Source organism: Struthio camelus, chromosome 11 (assembly GCF_040807025.1).
Source record: "Struthio camelus isolate bStrCam1 chromosome 11, bStrCam1.hap1, whole genome shotgun sequence".
In the NCBI taxonomy this organism is placed as follows: domain Eukaryota; kingdom Metazoa; phylum Chordata; class Aves; order Struthioniformes; family Struthionidae; genus Struthio; species Struthio camelus.
In genome coordinates, this window is record NC_090952.1 from 7,262,077 (window position 1) to 7,273,867 (window position 11,791).

At 40.4% G+C, this 11,791-nt stretch overlaps 1 protein-coding gene across 1 annotated transcript in view; it reads right to left on the reverse strand.

Moving 5' to 3' along the window:
* Positions 1-3,531: 3,531 nt before the first annotated feature.
* Positions 3,532-11,791, reverse strand: part of RLIM (ring finger protein, LIM domain interacting) — a 14,836-nt gene continuing 6,576 nt past the window's right edge. The window contains exons 2-4 of the mRNA XM_068956912.1: positions 7,799-7,992; positions 6,863-6,946; positions 3,532-6,031 (exon numbers count right to left, since the gene is read on the reverse strand). Coding sequence (XP_068813013.1) covers positions 4,497-6,031; positions 6,863-6,946; positions 7,799-7,967 — 1,788 coding nt within the window. The 5' untranslated portion in view covers positions 7,968-7,992 and the 3' untranslated portion in view covers positions 3,532-4,496. The remainder of the gene's footprint in view (positions 6,032-6,862; positions 6,947-7,798; positions 7,993-11,791) is intronic.

Genomic DNA, 11,791 nt, shown 5'->3' on the forward strand with positions numbered 1-11,791 from the left:
AAATTTGAAATATTTCTGAATTTGTTACAAATTCCCTTAACATGGCTCCAAGCCAACCCCCATAGAAAGCGACTCCTCCCAGGAGAAGCCAGAGGAGCAGGCAGACATTTCCGTAACGACTGCATACCTCGGCAGCTCAACATTTGATCGTACACCCTCGGTCAAGCGAGGTCCCACAGCAGGAGCAAGGACCAATGGTGAAAAAGCCAAGACACCAGACAGTTATACAAATGTACACATTACAGTAATAAGAAGGATCTCAAGTTAAAGATAAGGCTGTGGCTTAAGCCAACTGGATGAACCTGTGCATTGCACTGTGATGACTAAGGCCATGCCGGGAGATTCAGGAAACACCTAGTGACACTGCCAACCAATGGTCAGCCTCAACTGTGTTTCTTTTCTCGTCTTGGAGTTAGACCCGCGTTATTACGGCAGCACTTTGAATCTCCCCGTTGTGTAGGCGACCATTTCGAGATAAACATCCACTGCAATTATACTAGGGAAACAGTCCTTTGGACTCCACATATTTGCATAATCCAGCTAAGTGAGGGGAAACTGGAATGACAGTCATTATGGCCCATTGTGTCAACATTAGTGGGAAATACATTAGTTTGCAAGTTGACACAATGAACAATTATGGCTCCTTCAAAACTGGTACGGTATCATGTTAGTGCAGCTGCTATGCACGCACATTAATACTTCCTACAAAAAGTCTTTAAACTTTTAATGAGTAATTTCTATGCATGCAGTAGCTACATGAGTCAAATCATTCTGAAAACAAATCAATTAACTGCCTACAAGCTCTTTGCAAAAAACCCAACTTAAGTAATAAAAAAGTGCGTGTAAAAGGAAAGTCTAACAAACCTCAGGAATTACTCTTCACAGTCTTTTAATGAATAAAGCCCTTAAAAAAAAAAAAAAAGGCAAGCACCCTCAACTCATTATTGGTTTACAAATTAAGTTAAACTGTCCACTGCACTCTTATATATAAAAAAGCGTGCATTCATCTAGGTTTTGGCCTCACGACTGCTTTAATAGCCATGCATGGAGGTCCTAGGGACACAGATCTGTCCTGCAAGAACGGAATTAAGCTCACACGCAGACAGACAGGTATTCACAATATGAGCTAGTCTGGCTTGCCGTTAAAAACCCACCACCACAACTCTAGTTAAGCAGGCAGCAACCGGGGAACTCCTTCAAAATTAAAATAAAGCAAAAGCCTTCAATGTGAAAGGAACCATGTTGCTCTAAGAGACAAGATGCAGCTTTATCCTGGCTTTGAAGGAAGGGTAAGAGAGGCTCCCACAAGGTGGCACTATGAACTAGGGAGTTGATGCAACAAGGCTGCCTCTGCCCAACACTCCTTTCTGTCCAATCAGGCATTGGAAAATTACAAAAAAATAACCATTTTAACCCTTCCGATGGCTAGAAGCATGAGCAAAGCAGCTGCATCCCCCCTGTAATAGCAACGCTAAAACAAGGAAGCTTGAATTTAGGGAAGGTGTAAGCAAAAGGGCTCAATACCGAAATGATTCATAAACAGTAAATTAGGCTAAATGCTAACCTTGCTAAATCAAGACAGGCGTTTATATTTTGTTAGCAATTAACGTGCTAATACTGGCTTTTCCAAATTCCAATAGAACTTTAAAAGACGAGAAATTATCTCAAGATACTAGGGCATGACACGGTAGCACTTAAAAATTCTCGTTGCCGGCCCTCAAGACCTATGACTTTGATATAAAATTTGTGTTTTGTGCACGGTACGCTCCAAAGGCATTCGTGAACACCACTGAGCTCCCGCGTGCACCTCGGAGCGGTCGGGACACTGCTCAGCCCCATCAGCAGACGACTCGGCTACTCCGAAAGGCCTTCGCTGCAGCAGCAATGTCATTCCTGCTAACCCGTCTGGAAGTCGGGCAAGTGAGCCCCAGCGCCTTTAGCACGCTCAGCGTCCGCTGAGTTAGAACATTCAAGGGCTTCTTAACTGAGGTTAAATTACTTGTTCTTGGTACCATTTGGGAAACCTCCAACGTTTTATTTGTTGTTGCTATTGTTACATGAAGATAAAATGTTAAGGCATGCCACTATTAAGCTAAAACAAAACTGTAAAGTCGATTCTATCGAAGTGTACAGTTATTGGAAACTTAGAACATTAAAAAGAAAGTTATGCCGAATGACACGTATCACAGCCGTGCTTCACATTAATTAGCACTAGTGGGCTCCTTTCTTTCTGGTCACCATCCTTAGTCCTCAGCGATGTAGCTCAGATTTCCAAAATCTAAAACATATTCACGTAGAGGAAGGGGTTTTTTTTCCCCTTCTAATTCTACTCTCCAGTAAGCCAGCAAAGCTACTGGGAAGCTGCAGCTGGTAGCATGCATTTGCTACGTGTATGCTACTGGAAGAAATTCAGAAGTGTTATTTTGCTGAGGAAATTTTGGCATAAAGTACATCATCTACATTCATGAGAGTCCGGCACCTGAAATAGCTAATTTCCAATTTTACAGTGATGCACATCAGAGGGAAAAATTTAAGGGCACAAGCTTATTTAGTCTTCTGCCTAAAAAAGAATATACATAAGCCCCTCTGCCACAATGGTGTGTCCCACCAGGAGGAAAGCGAGCTCAATAGCCAGTCAGGGTTTCCCACTGAGCCAAACACCACAAAACACACAGGTAGAAAGAAAACTGGAATTTTGGGATACCGTGGACTCCTTAACTAGCTGATGAGAAGTTAAAATGGCTCAGAGCTGAGACTGTATTTTACGCAACCACCACTATAAAACACTGAAAATGTGTTTTAATTAGGGGGAGGGGAAAGAAAAAAAAAAAGATAGGCCAGCTTTGGTTTTCTGTCATCTGAGGAGCAAGCAACATTTCCCATATAGCCAGCAAGAGCAGTTCATATCCCTTCATAACTACTGCCCTGAAGTTGAAATAAATAATTGCACTGGGTGGGGGGATCGCTAAAGAATAAACAGAAAGAATAGCTCATAGAGGGAGTGAAGGGAAACTTTCCCCTGACATTGATGAGTCTTGAGGTACATTTTCCAATTCTCAATTTAATATGCCACATACTCACTTTTAATGGAAAGTGTAACTGGCTTTAATCGGTCCAAAAGGAGTACAAAGACCTTTTTTTAAAATGTGTTGCCAATTGCCAGAAGTGTAACATTAAGTGCACTACAGTAATCAATTACAAATTTCATATTTAACTTAGCACTCTAATAATTAATCTGCTTTCCAGTTAATACTTAAAATGATTCTTCTGCGGCACTTTAGTCACAGGCCACTCACGCTGGGTATCAGCACGTTCACTAAACGGATCCAGAGTTTACTAATATTGTTGAAGCTGGTGGAGAACAACAACAACAGTCAGTATTTGTCTGCTGAAGAGTTACAGAGTTGCCTCAAAAATTAAAATAAAATTTGATATCAAAAAATGGGCATAAACCTCACCGAATGAACTGGTACATACCCATCTGTATTATTACGTATTAGTAACCATACAAAGAAATAACCAGTCATTAGAACAGTTTCTAAATTTTTATCATCTTTTTTGGTGGCATTACTGAGCCAAAACACTGCAATTATAACATTCAATTTCCATTTTTTAATGCAATTAAGATGTCTAATTCAATTGTTCTTATATTACAGTAGCTGTTCACATAAATAGTACAGATATGCACTGCTCTTGACAGGTACACAGTTACAAAAGCAGCTCTCTTGTATTTAGTTTGCTCTCTGTGTGGTGGGTTTTGTATGAAAAGCATTCTCGATTTCTAAGCATGGTACAATTTTAATTCTTAATGCATTAGTACAACAGTGCATTGGAAAAGTACTGAGCTTCTACAAAAAAGCTTTACAATTTTAAAACAGATTTTTTTTTATTTAAACAAGCATAGGCAATTCTTATATTTCCACAACAAGATAAATATCCCAATTAAGCTAACAGCTCATCCTACAGCGTGCCATAGTGATGGGGAAAGGGCTAACATTAGTGTTATTTACACAGACATGTCCAATATTAACCCAGTATGAAAATTAAGAGTATGTTCAAGTGTGCAATTAAGTTCATATTATTTTTCAGTCGGGTAGTTGGATCTCTTGCAAAAAATCCTTTACGACTCATGTACGCTTAGCTGGGACGACTTCTCAGAAGAATTCCTCGTGAGTACAACCTTGAGGACAAAACGCTTATTGGCCTGGGGGGCAGGGGAAAAACTTAATAGTCTTCATAATGAAAAACATATTTTTAAACCGGTAGATGTCTTTGGACAAGTGATATTTATCACAAACTGACTAGACCTTGAAAAACCTAATTAAAGAAATGCTCCAATTTTAAAAGCTTTAATTCAGAAAATGCTTTCATGAGGGAAGATTCACTCCAAGTCATTACTATACATTTAGGTACCACTCAAAAAGTGGCCATAAAGGAAGTGACTTCTTTGCCCATCACTATTACACTAGCTGCTTGGCCAGGAATTCAGATCTCGTTTAGACAACACTCTCTCTGTTACCAGAAGCTAAGACTGCTCTGCGACAAATGGGACAAGTGGAATTTTCTGATAACCAGCGGTCAATGCAGTGGACATGGTACTCATGGGAACAAGGCAGTTTACGAAGCTTGTTGCCTTCCGTGTACTCTGTAATACACACGCTACAGGTTTTCAGAGCATCGCTCTCACCAAAATTCCTCATTGCTAGGTTGTCAATTTGTTCTTTGGTGAGTCCTCTTGGTTGGTCATCGTCATCTTCATTTAACAGGAAAAACTGTGCCAGGCTAAGGAATGGCAGAGAACCACTTTCTTCAAATGTGACCGATCCCCTAGTATTCCGACCTTCCCGTCTAGCACCAGATGTCGAACCACCTTCGTTACCACCTTCATACACCTCCCCTGAGCTAGCATCTGTACTTTCGTTGCTTGAACTACCACCACCTCCGTTCTGCGGCTCAGAAGCATCCACATTCTGATTTGGAGCAGGGCCACTAGGATCTGCATCGCTATCACTATACATAAAGTAACTTAACTCTCCGAAGCCTGTCATTATCTGCCTTAGCATAGTCTGAATAGCAACTGATGTAGTCTCACTCAAGCCTGTGTTTAAGATCCTACGAATAGGAATCCTAATGGTACTGACGTAAGTTCTCACTCCAGCCCGTTCTGAACGTGAAAACGTGCGCCTAAACCCTCCCCGTTCACTTTCGTAAGTGACCGTGTTGTTAGGTGTCTGGGACCTGGACCGAGTTCTGTTGGCTATGCTGTCTCTTTGTCGATATTCTCCTGGACGAACTCTTCTCACTTGAAGATCCAGTACTATAGTAGGAGGCCTCTGCCCAGGAGTTGCAGACTCACTGCTGCCATTAGTTTCTGAAGAACCTGTTGCTTGAGGAACAGGTCTGGTTTCAGGGGTTGAAAACAGAACTGCGTTTTCACTTGGCATCTCAGTCCCCACTGTATGCTGCCTTAAGGTCACATGCTGCCTAGTTCTAGAACTTCCCTCAGCTTCATTTACCGAGGAATGATCAAGTGTCTGAGATGATGTATTGTGATGAGCCCTGCGAGGAGTCTCACTCACTGGATTAATAGGTGACCTACTTCTATCAGTCCTAGCCCGTGTTCTCCGCTGTTCTGGGCTCCTACTTCTCGCTCTCCTCTGCCCTCTAGGAGGCGAGGCTTCCTCAGTTGTTAGCTCCTCAGAAGCACTCCTTTCTGATCCAGGCTGCCTTACGGATGGTGATTCAGACCTTGGAATTTCAGAGTCACTTTGGCTGTTTTCCAAATCCTCCCCACTGGAAGGCTCTACAGATGGCTCATTCTCAGTTTCTGGATTTGTGTTCCCATTATTACGGTTGACATTTATTTCCAAACTGAATCTGAAGTCACCACTATTGGGGTTAGTCCGGCTCACTGCTCTCCAAGATTGGTTTCCTCGCTGCCCACTTCGCGTTGTATTTCCAGTCTGTCGGACTGAATTAAGCCAGTCTATTATAGAATCTCCATTTGAAACATCTTCTGCGGACTCTGCACCTGTGAAAAAGACAGGGAACTACCAAAATTAGAGTACTGAACTAATTTTGGAGTGATCTTTTCCAAGAACATAATTGCTTACTTCAACAAGTGACAGTATAAAAGTGCTTAATCCTATCATGCGCTATTGTGGTTGCACATGTAACATCAACTCTCATCTGCTAGAGCTCTTTTCAGGGAGCAGGAGTGGACTTTTTTCTAATATGCAGGGAGAGGCTGTAGCGGTCACATAGCAAACGTCACCAAAACAACACGCATCGTATAACATAAGTAAATGGAAAGTCAATCAGGTATCAAGCATCAGAACACATCAGATTGGCAATATTCTGTGTTGCTCTTTCCAAACAATTAAGCGATCGAGTGACTGCGAAGTAGAGAACTAAGTCTGTCCTGACCCTTCACTTGAAGCACAGCTTCACAGCAAACCCATCTCACTGAAGAATAAACCCCAGTGACAAGTTCCAGGAGTCCTCCACCAACATCCTTAGAGGGCAGATAATGTAAGCAATACAGCATCCTTTAAAGAGAAAGATGAAAAACAGAACAAAACAAAAAGGATCGCCAACAGCATCCCAGAAGGGAACAGACAAGAAGCAATCTAAACAAAAATAAAGAAACCTAAAAGAAACTTTATCTTGATGTAACAGACGCGTTATGGGTGAAATCTGTCCCAAATTGATCTCTGCAGCAGATATCAGACATAACGTTCACTTAGTTTTGAAACAAAGCTCACCTTGCACCTGCCTAGGCTTAACTTGTTCCACTCCTGCACTCAAGTTAAGGTCCGTATGGGGTGCTAAAGTTAAGAGTTTTCACAAATACTGTATATACCTCTATTCTCATCACTGTTTTGCTGTGGTGGACCTTCTTTAACTTGGTGTAGCCTTCTCAGCAACTCTTCTTCAGTAATTTCACCTTTGAAAATAAGCAAAGTTTTCCAAAAATGTTTCCAAATCATATATACAACAAGCATTATCCATAGCTTAAGACCACACCTCAAATGCTTTGATACAAGGGACTGCTTCTTTTGCTTTTTCCCCCCCCCAATTAAATCCTGCCATAACGAGATAGCCAAAGACTGCTAAAGAGGAGCTCAGACATTCCCAGCACCATTGTCTCAAGTAACTCTTACTGAAGCTGAAGGATCTAACAGTTGCAATCTATTCAGAATACTGAAGTGCTTTCTGGGTTCTGTGACCTCTACAACTCATCAGTTTTCTTCATTCTATACCAGTTATATAGCTTAAAAAAAAAAAATCAAAATAATACCTTCAAGGCATGAAAAAGGTTCATATTAACGTCACATTTCAAATTGAAACTGGTTTGAATTAAGTATAATCCTATGAAGAATCAACTTAAAGCAAGCAAATCAATTAAAAACTGACATAGAAATGCCCGTGCAGAATGTCGCACCAGATTAATTATCCTGTTTTTACACTGTTAGGTGACCAGTGCAAAGTCTTCATAGAGGGAGGCCTAAGCGAGATCTACCTTTTACATCGAAAGTGCCTAAGAGTCCATAACTAGATAAACTCTGGATGTCCCCATGAAGCTGTGAGAACACTAGACTTCAGTATCTAATAAATCCCTATCACCCTAACTACCTCTCCATTTTTCAATGCCTCCCTCAAATTATTTAAATCTACAAAGAGCTACTTCCTACTGTGGAAGACAACTGCAGCAAAAAAACGAAATGGTGAAACAGATTCAGGAGAACAGCAAAAGGACACACATCACTTGCAAGCAATTCTAGTAAGCGTTACCTACCTGGTGTTCCTAGCAAATTGTTATCTCTCATAAGCCTGTAGTCCTCTTCACTCAGGTTGTTTACAAACTGATAGAAAGCTTCTTCTCGATCTAACCGATCTAGCTGACTCTGACGTTGTGCTTCTGATTGATCAATATTTCCTTTATCACTAGAATCTGAGCTTTCCATCTTGATAAGAGGAGTGGAAGAATATCTAAAAAGGAGAAAACAAACCCTTCATCCAACGCAATGAAATTTAGCACGATACTTAGGCGAGTTTAAACTGTACTACATTCTTCACTGTTATCCTTAAATTCTGAAAAAAATTTAGTTAGCTGATGAAGTTTCAGTGGAGCTGCATAACCACAGGAATCACAAATTAAGTCACTCTCAAAAAAGCAAGAACCATTCAAGAAGCACAAACTAAAGCTATAGCCACAACTATCAAATGCTCAAAGCAGCAAGCAGAAACACGAGGAAGAGTATCAACCCTAACCTTTAATCTATTTTTACAGACACAGTTGACTAGCTGTGAATACCCCTCCTTTTTAGCATAACATACCCCAAGACCATAACTGCCTAACAACTCACAAAACACGCTTGGTGGTACCATCTAACAATGCAGAACAAGGCACAAGCCATCCTTGATTATGCTCTGTTACTCTAAAAGACAAGTTTATAGGATTAAACTTTCAGCAGTTCTTCCTTCCCTGCATCACAGGGAAGAAAGCAGGACTCAGTGTAGCTTGACAGCCAATTAAGAGAAACACCTTGTGGCCAACATTCAAGTGAATTTTAACAGAATGAAGCGGGTTATAAAGAATTTAAATATGGAAGGCTGAAGATGCTAGGGAACACTGTACATGCAGAAAGAGCGGTGTTAGTTTCCTCAAAAAAGGATTACTGATAACCCAAAAATTTCCAGGACTAAAATCCACTGTGCATACCAGGCATTATTTCTGCTATAAAGAGCTATTTTCTATATTGTGTATTTTTAAAATACAGCCTTCTCATGCTCTTTTTCATCTGGACAAGATCTTTCACAACGTCTCTGAACATTAACGAACGCAATGTCTTGATTGAACGCAACGTATTTCATCGATATTAAAACAAAAAGGCATGCAAATGCTGGAAATATTCTAGCACTAGCTGCTCCACGCAAATATATCAAACGAAGTTAAAATAATAACCAGTTTCCTTAATCATAATGCCTCACCATTCACAACATCAAGAATTTTCCTGCATAACTAGTAGACTCTAGCTACTCAGAAAGGTGATTAGCAAGCTAATCCTCCGCACGCTAAGAAGCTCTGCAATAATATTCCCCATCAGAAAACATTCCTTTCATTTAAACCATATTTCATGTGATATGAAAATACTGGAAGAATAAAGCTTTTCTGCTTTTTACTGGAAATTTTCCAACTCTTAGACATCTGTCTAGTGCAAAAAGCATCTTTTTTTGGTTTGTCAGCACAGCTGTCAAGTCAAGACTGCCCACAGTTTACATTAGTGCTTTTCCAAAGAAGAGAAGCACTGCATGATCTCCAAGGGTAGTTTATTTCAGCCGCTATTGTGAAGATTAAAGTGCACTGATAACCAAAGTGTGTAACAGTAGGAAATTCCATAGCATATAACATCCCACCATTGCAGACCAGAAAACAGGTACTCCAATTCGCTTTGTCTCTACTTCTGAAGCAGTAAAACGCCTTTTTAAGTTAGTCATATAAAGGCATAAATGCCTTGTTACCATACAGTAATATGGGCAAGGAAGATTACTTGGTTGTGTGAGTTTCGGCCGTTTTGCCAAACAATTAGACTTAATTTTTATCCATCAGGAAGAAGCAGTCATCACTGGCTGTTTCCAACAGAAGCCTAACAGCCCTCTCTGCATTGCTAAACCTCTGGTGCAATCTAAAGACCACATGTCCTGTCTAAAGACTTGCATGTGCTGTCAAATACACTGATAAATGAGCCCATTCACACTGGATGTTACACAATGCTTTCAGTAGGGTATGTACAACTTGGACTGGACTCACGTTATGAAATCTGTACGCACTTCAAATCTCAGACACTTACTTCTAACAAAAGCTTAGCTTGCACTGAAACGCAAACAGCTTTTTACAGGCTTTCCATAGCAAAATCACGACCCGACATAACTTCACTTAAAAACACATCTGTTCTAACAAAGACATCAGAACTATAAAGACTGCTGCTTTTACAAGAAACACCTCAATAAAGTCTGAAGTACAATGACACACTTGCACCCAAAATAAAACCCAGAAAGATGCATTAGTTCTTTGGGAACACGCAACACAATTCTGTAATCTGCATTACCTTGTTCTGAGGCTGACAGCAACGAAGCAATGGTAGAACAGAGGCACTGCACAAGTTTTCAGTACAATTAATAAAATCAGGGAATGTAATGAGCTACCAAGGGGCAAGTACAGCATGAAGTTTTGTTTGTTTTAAACTCACTAAATGTCGGGATGGCTACCTTTTTGAGGAAAATATTTGCCAAATAGATTGCCTTCATAAAGGCGGCAATATTAACATATTTGTAAGCATCAGACTAATTCTACAACAGGCTTTAAAAAAAGAAAACGGCAGTAAGCATACAGAGTATGCAATTTGTTTACCGCTTTATGCTTTGAAATTTTCCTTTCAAGTGCAAATTCCAGTGCTTGCAGGTTCCTTGGCTACATCACGCCTATTTGATGCAAAGATACGTGGTCATTACAAAATAGAAGACTGAAGGAGAAACTGGTCTTGGTCAGGGTCAAAAGGAGGCTGTCAAAACAAGCAAAGCAAGGAAAAACAGCCTCTCATTTACCAATAGATTAACGTATACTTCACCTCATTTACCAATAGATTCACGTATACTTCAATAGGTGATCGTATACTTCAATAGGTGATCGTTTAGGAAACGCTGACAATAAGTCAAAGCCATAGCCTCACTTGTTTCCAGGTTTGTTCCCCCCTTCCTTTTCAATCATCTCTGCTCTTGCCTCTTAATCCAGAAAAATCAGCTGTTGGTCAAGATTATAAAGATACTATAACTAAGAAAGCCTCAGAGGTAGGATCTCCATTTAAGAATTTCACCTGCATTAGGACTATTTCTACTAGCGACTCTAACTGTACTTTCCTACTGCAAGCTACAATGACTACAGATTACACTAGCCCACTATATCCCCATTTCAAGTTGTTTACTTACTTCAAAGCCAAATAAATGCTATGAGCCTATATGGGACATTCACTTTGAGGAAAATACACAAGTAGACAGCAAACCAATACGCTTTCCCTGCCTTACTGCTGATAACAAATGGGACAAAACTCTTCAAAACTACAGCTCTAATACTATAGCCCATACATGGAAAATAAGAAAGAAGCAGAAACCTTGCGATAGAAACCTCTCTCTTCATTGTCCACGTTTTTATTTTAAGCTTCACACCTTAACGTCACCTCCCACACCACTACAGAGCTCTATATCACTAGAGAGAGCCTACAGAATACTAAGAGTACTATTACCTCCTCATGACTCCATACAGCTCACCTAGCTGCGCTACAGGATTTCGGTGGTGGCACCACTGCACCACCACACTCCTATTTCCATGCGGTAGAGTGGAACAAAACAACTTGTGAATGTGTCCCTCACTTTAAGATTCTGCTCTCAGATCATACAGTGCAGAAAATTAAGGCTGGCTTAAGGAAGCTGACTATTGTAACACTAGGAATCCTGATGAGGGAAAGCCAGCAGGTATACTGTTAAGTTACAGAAGAATAACTGACATTTCATTATCAAATAAGCAGGTACATTTCAACTCTGCTTCTTTCTTCTCATAGTGTAGTTCAACTCCAAGTAAGATTTTGTTCTTCTCCAAATTATAAAAGACTCAGAATTCCTTTCTTTTGTGTCCTCCCTTGTCAGCACTGGGTTGACAAAGGCTGGAGGAGGTCACATCTGTGAGTAGGAAGTTCAGATCTCTTGATTATGGTCAACTTCAGCTGACCTATCT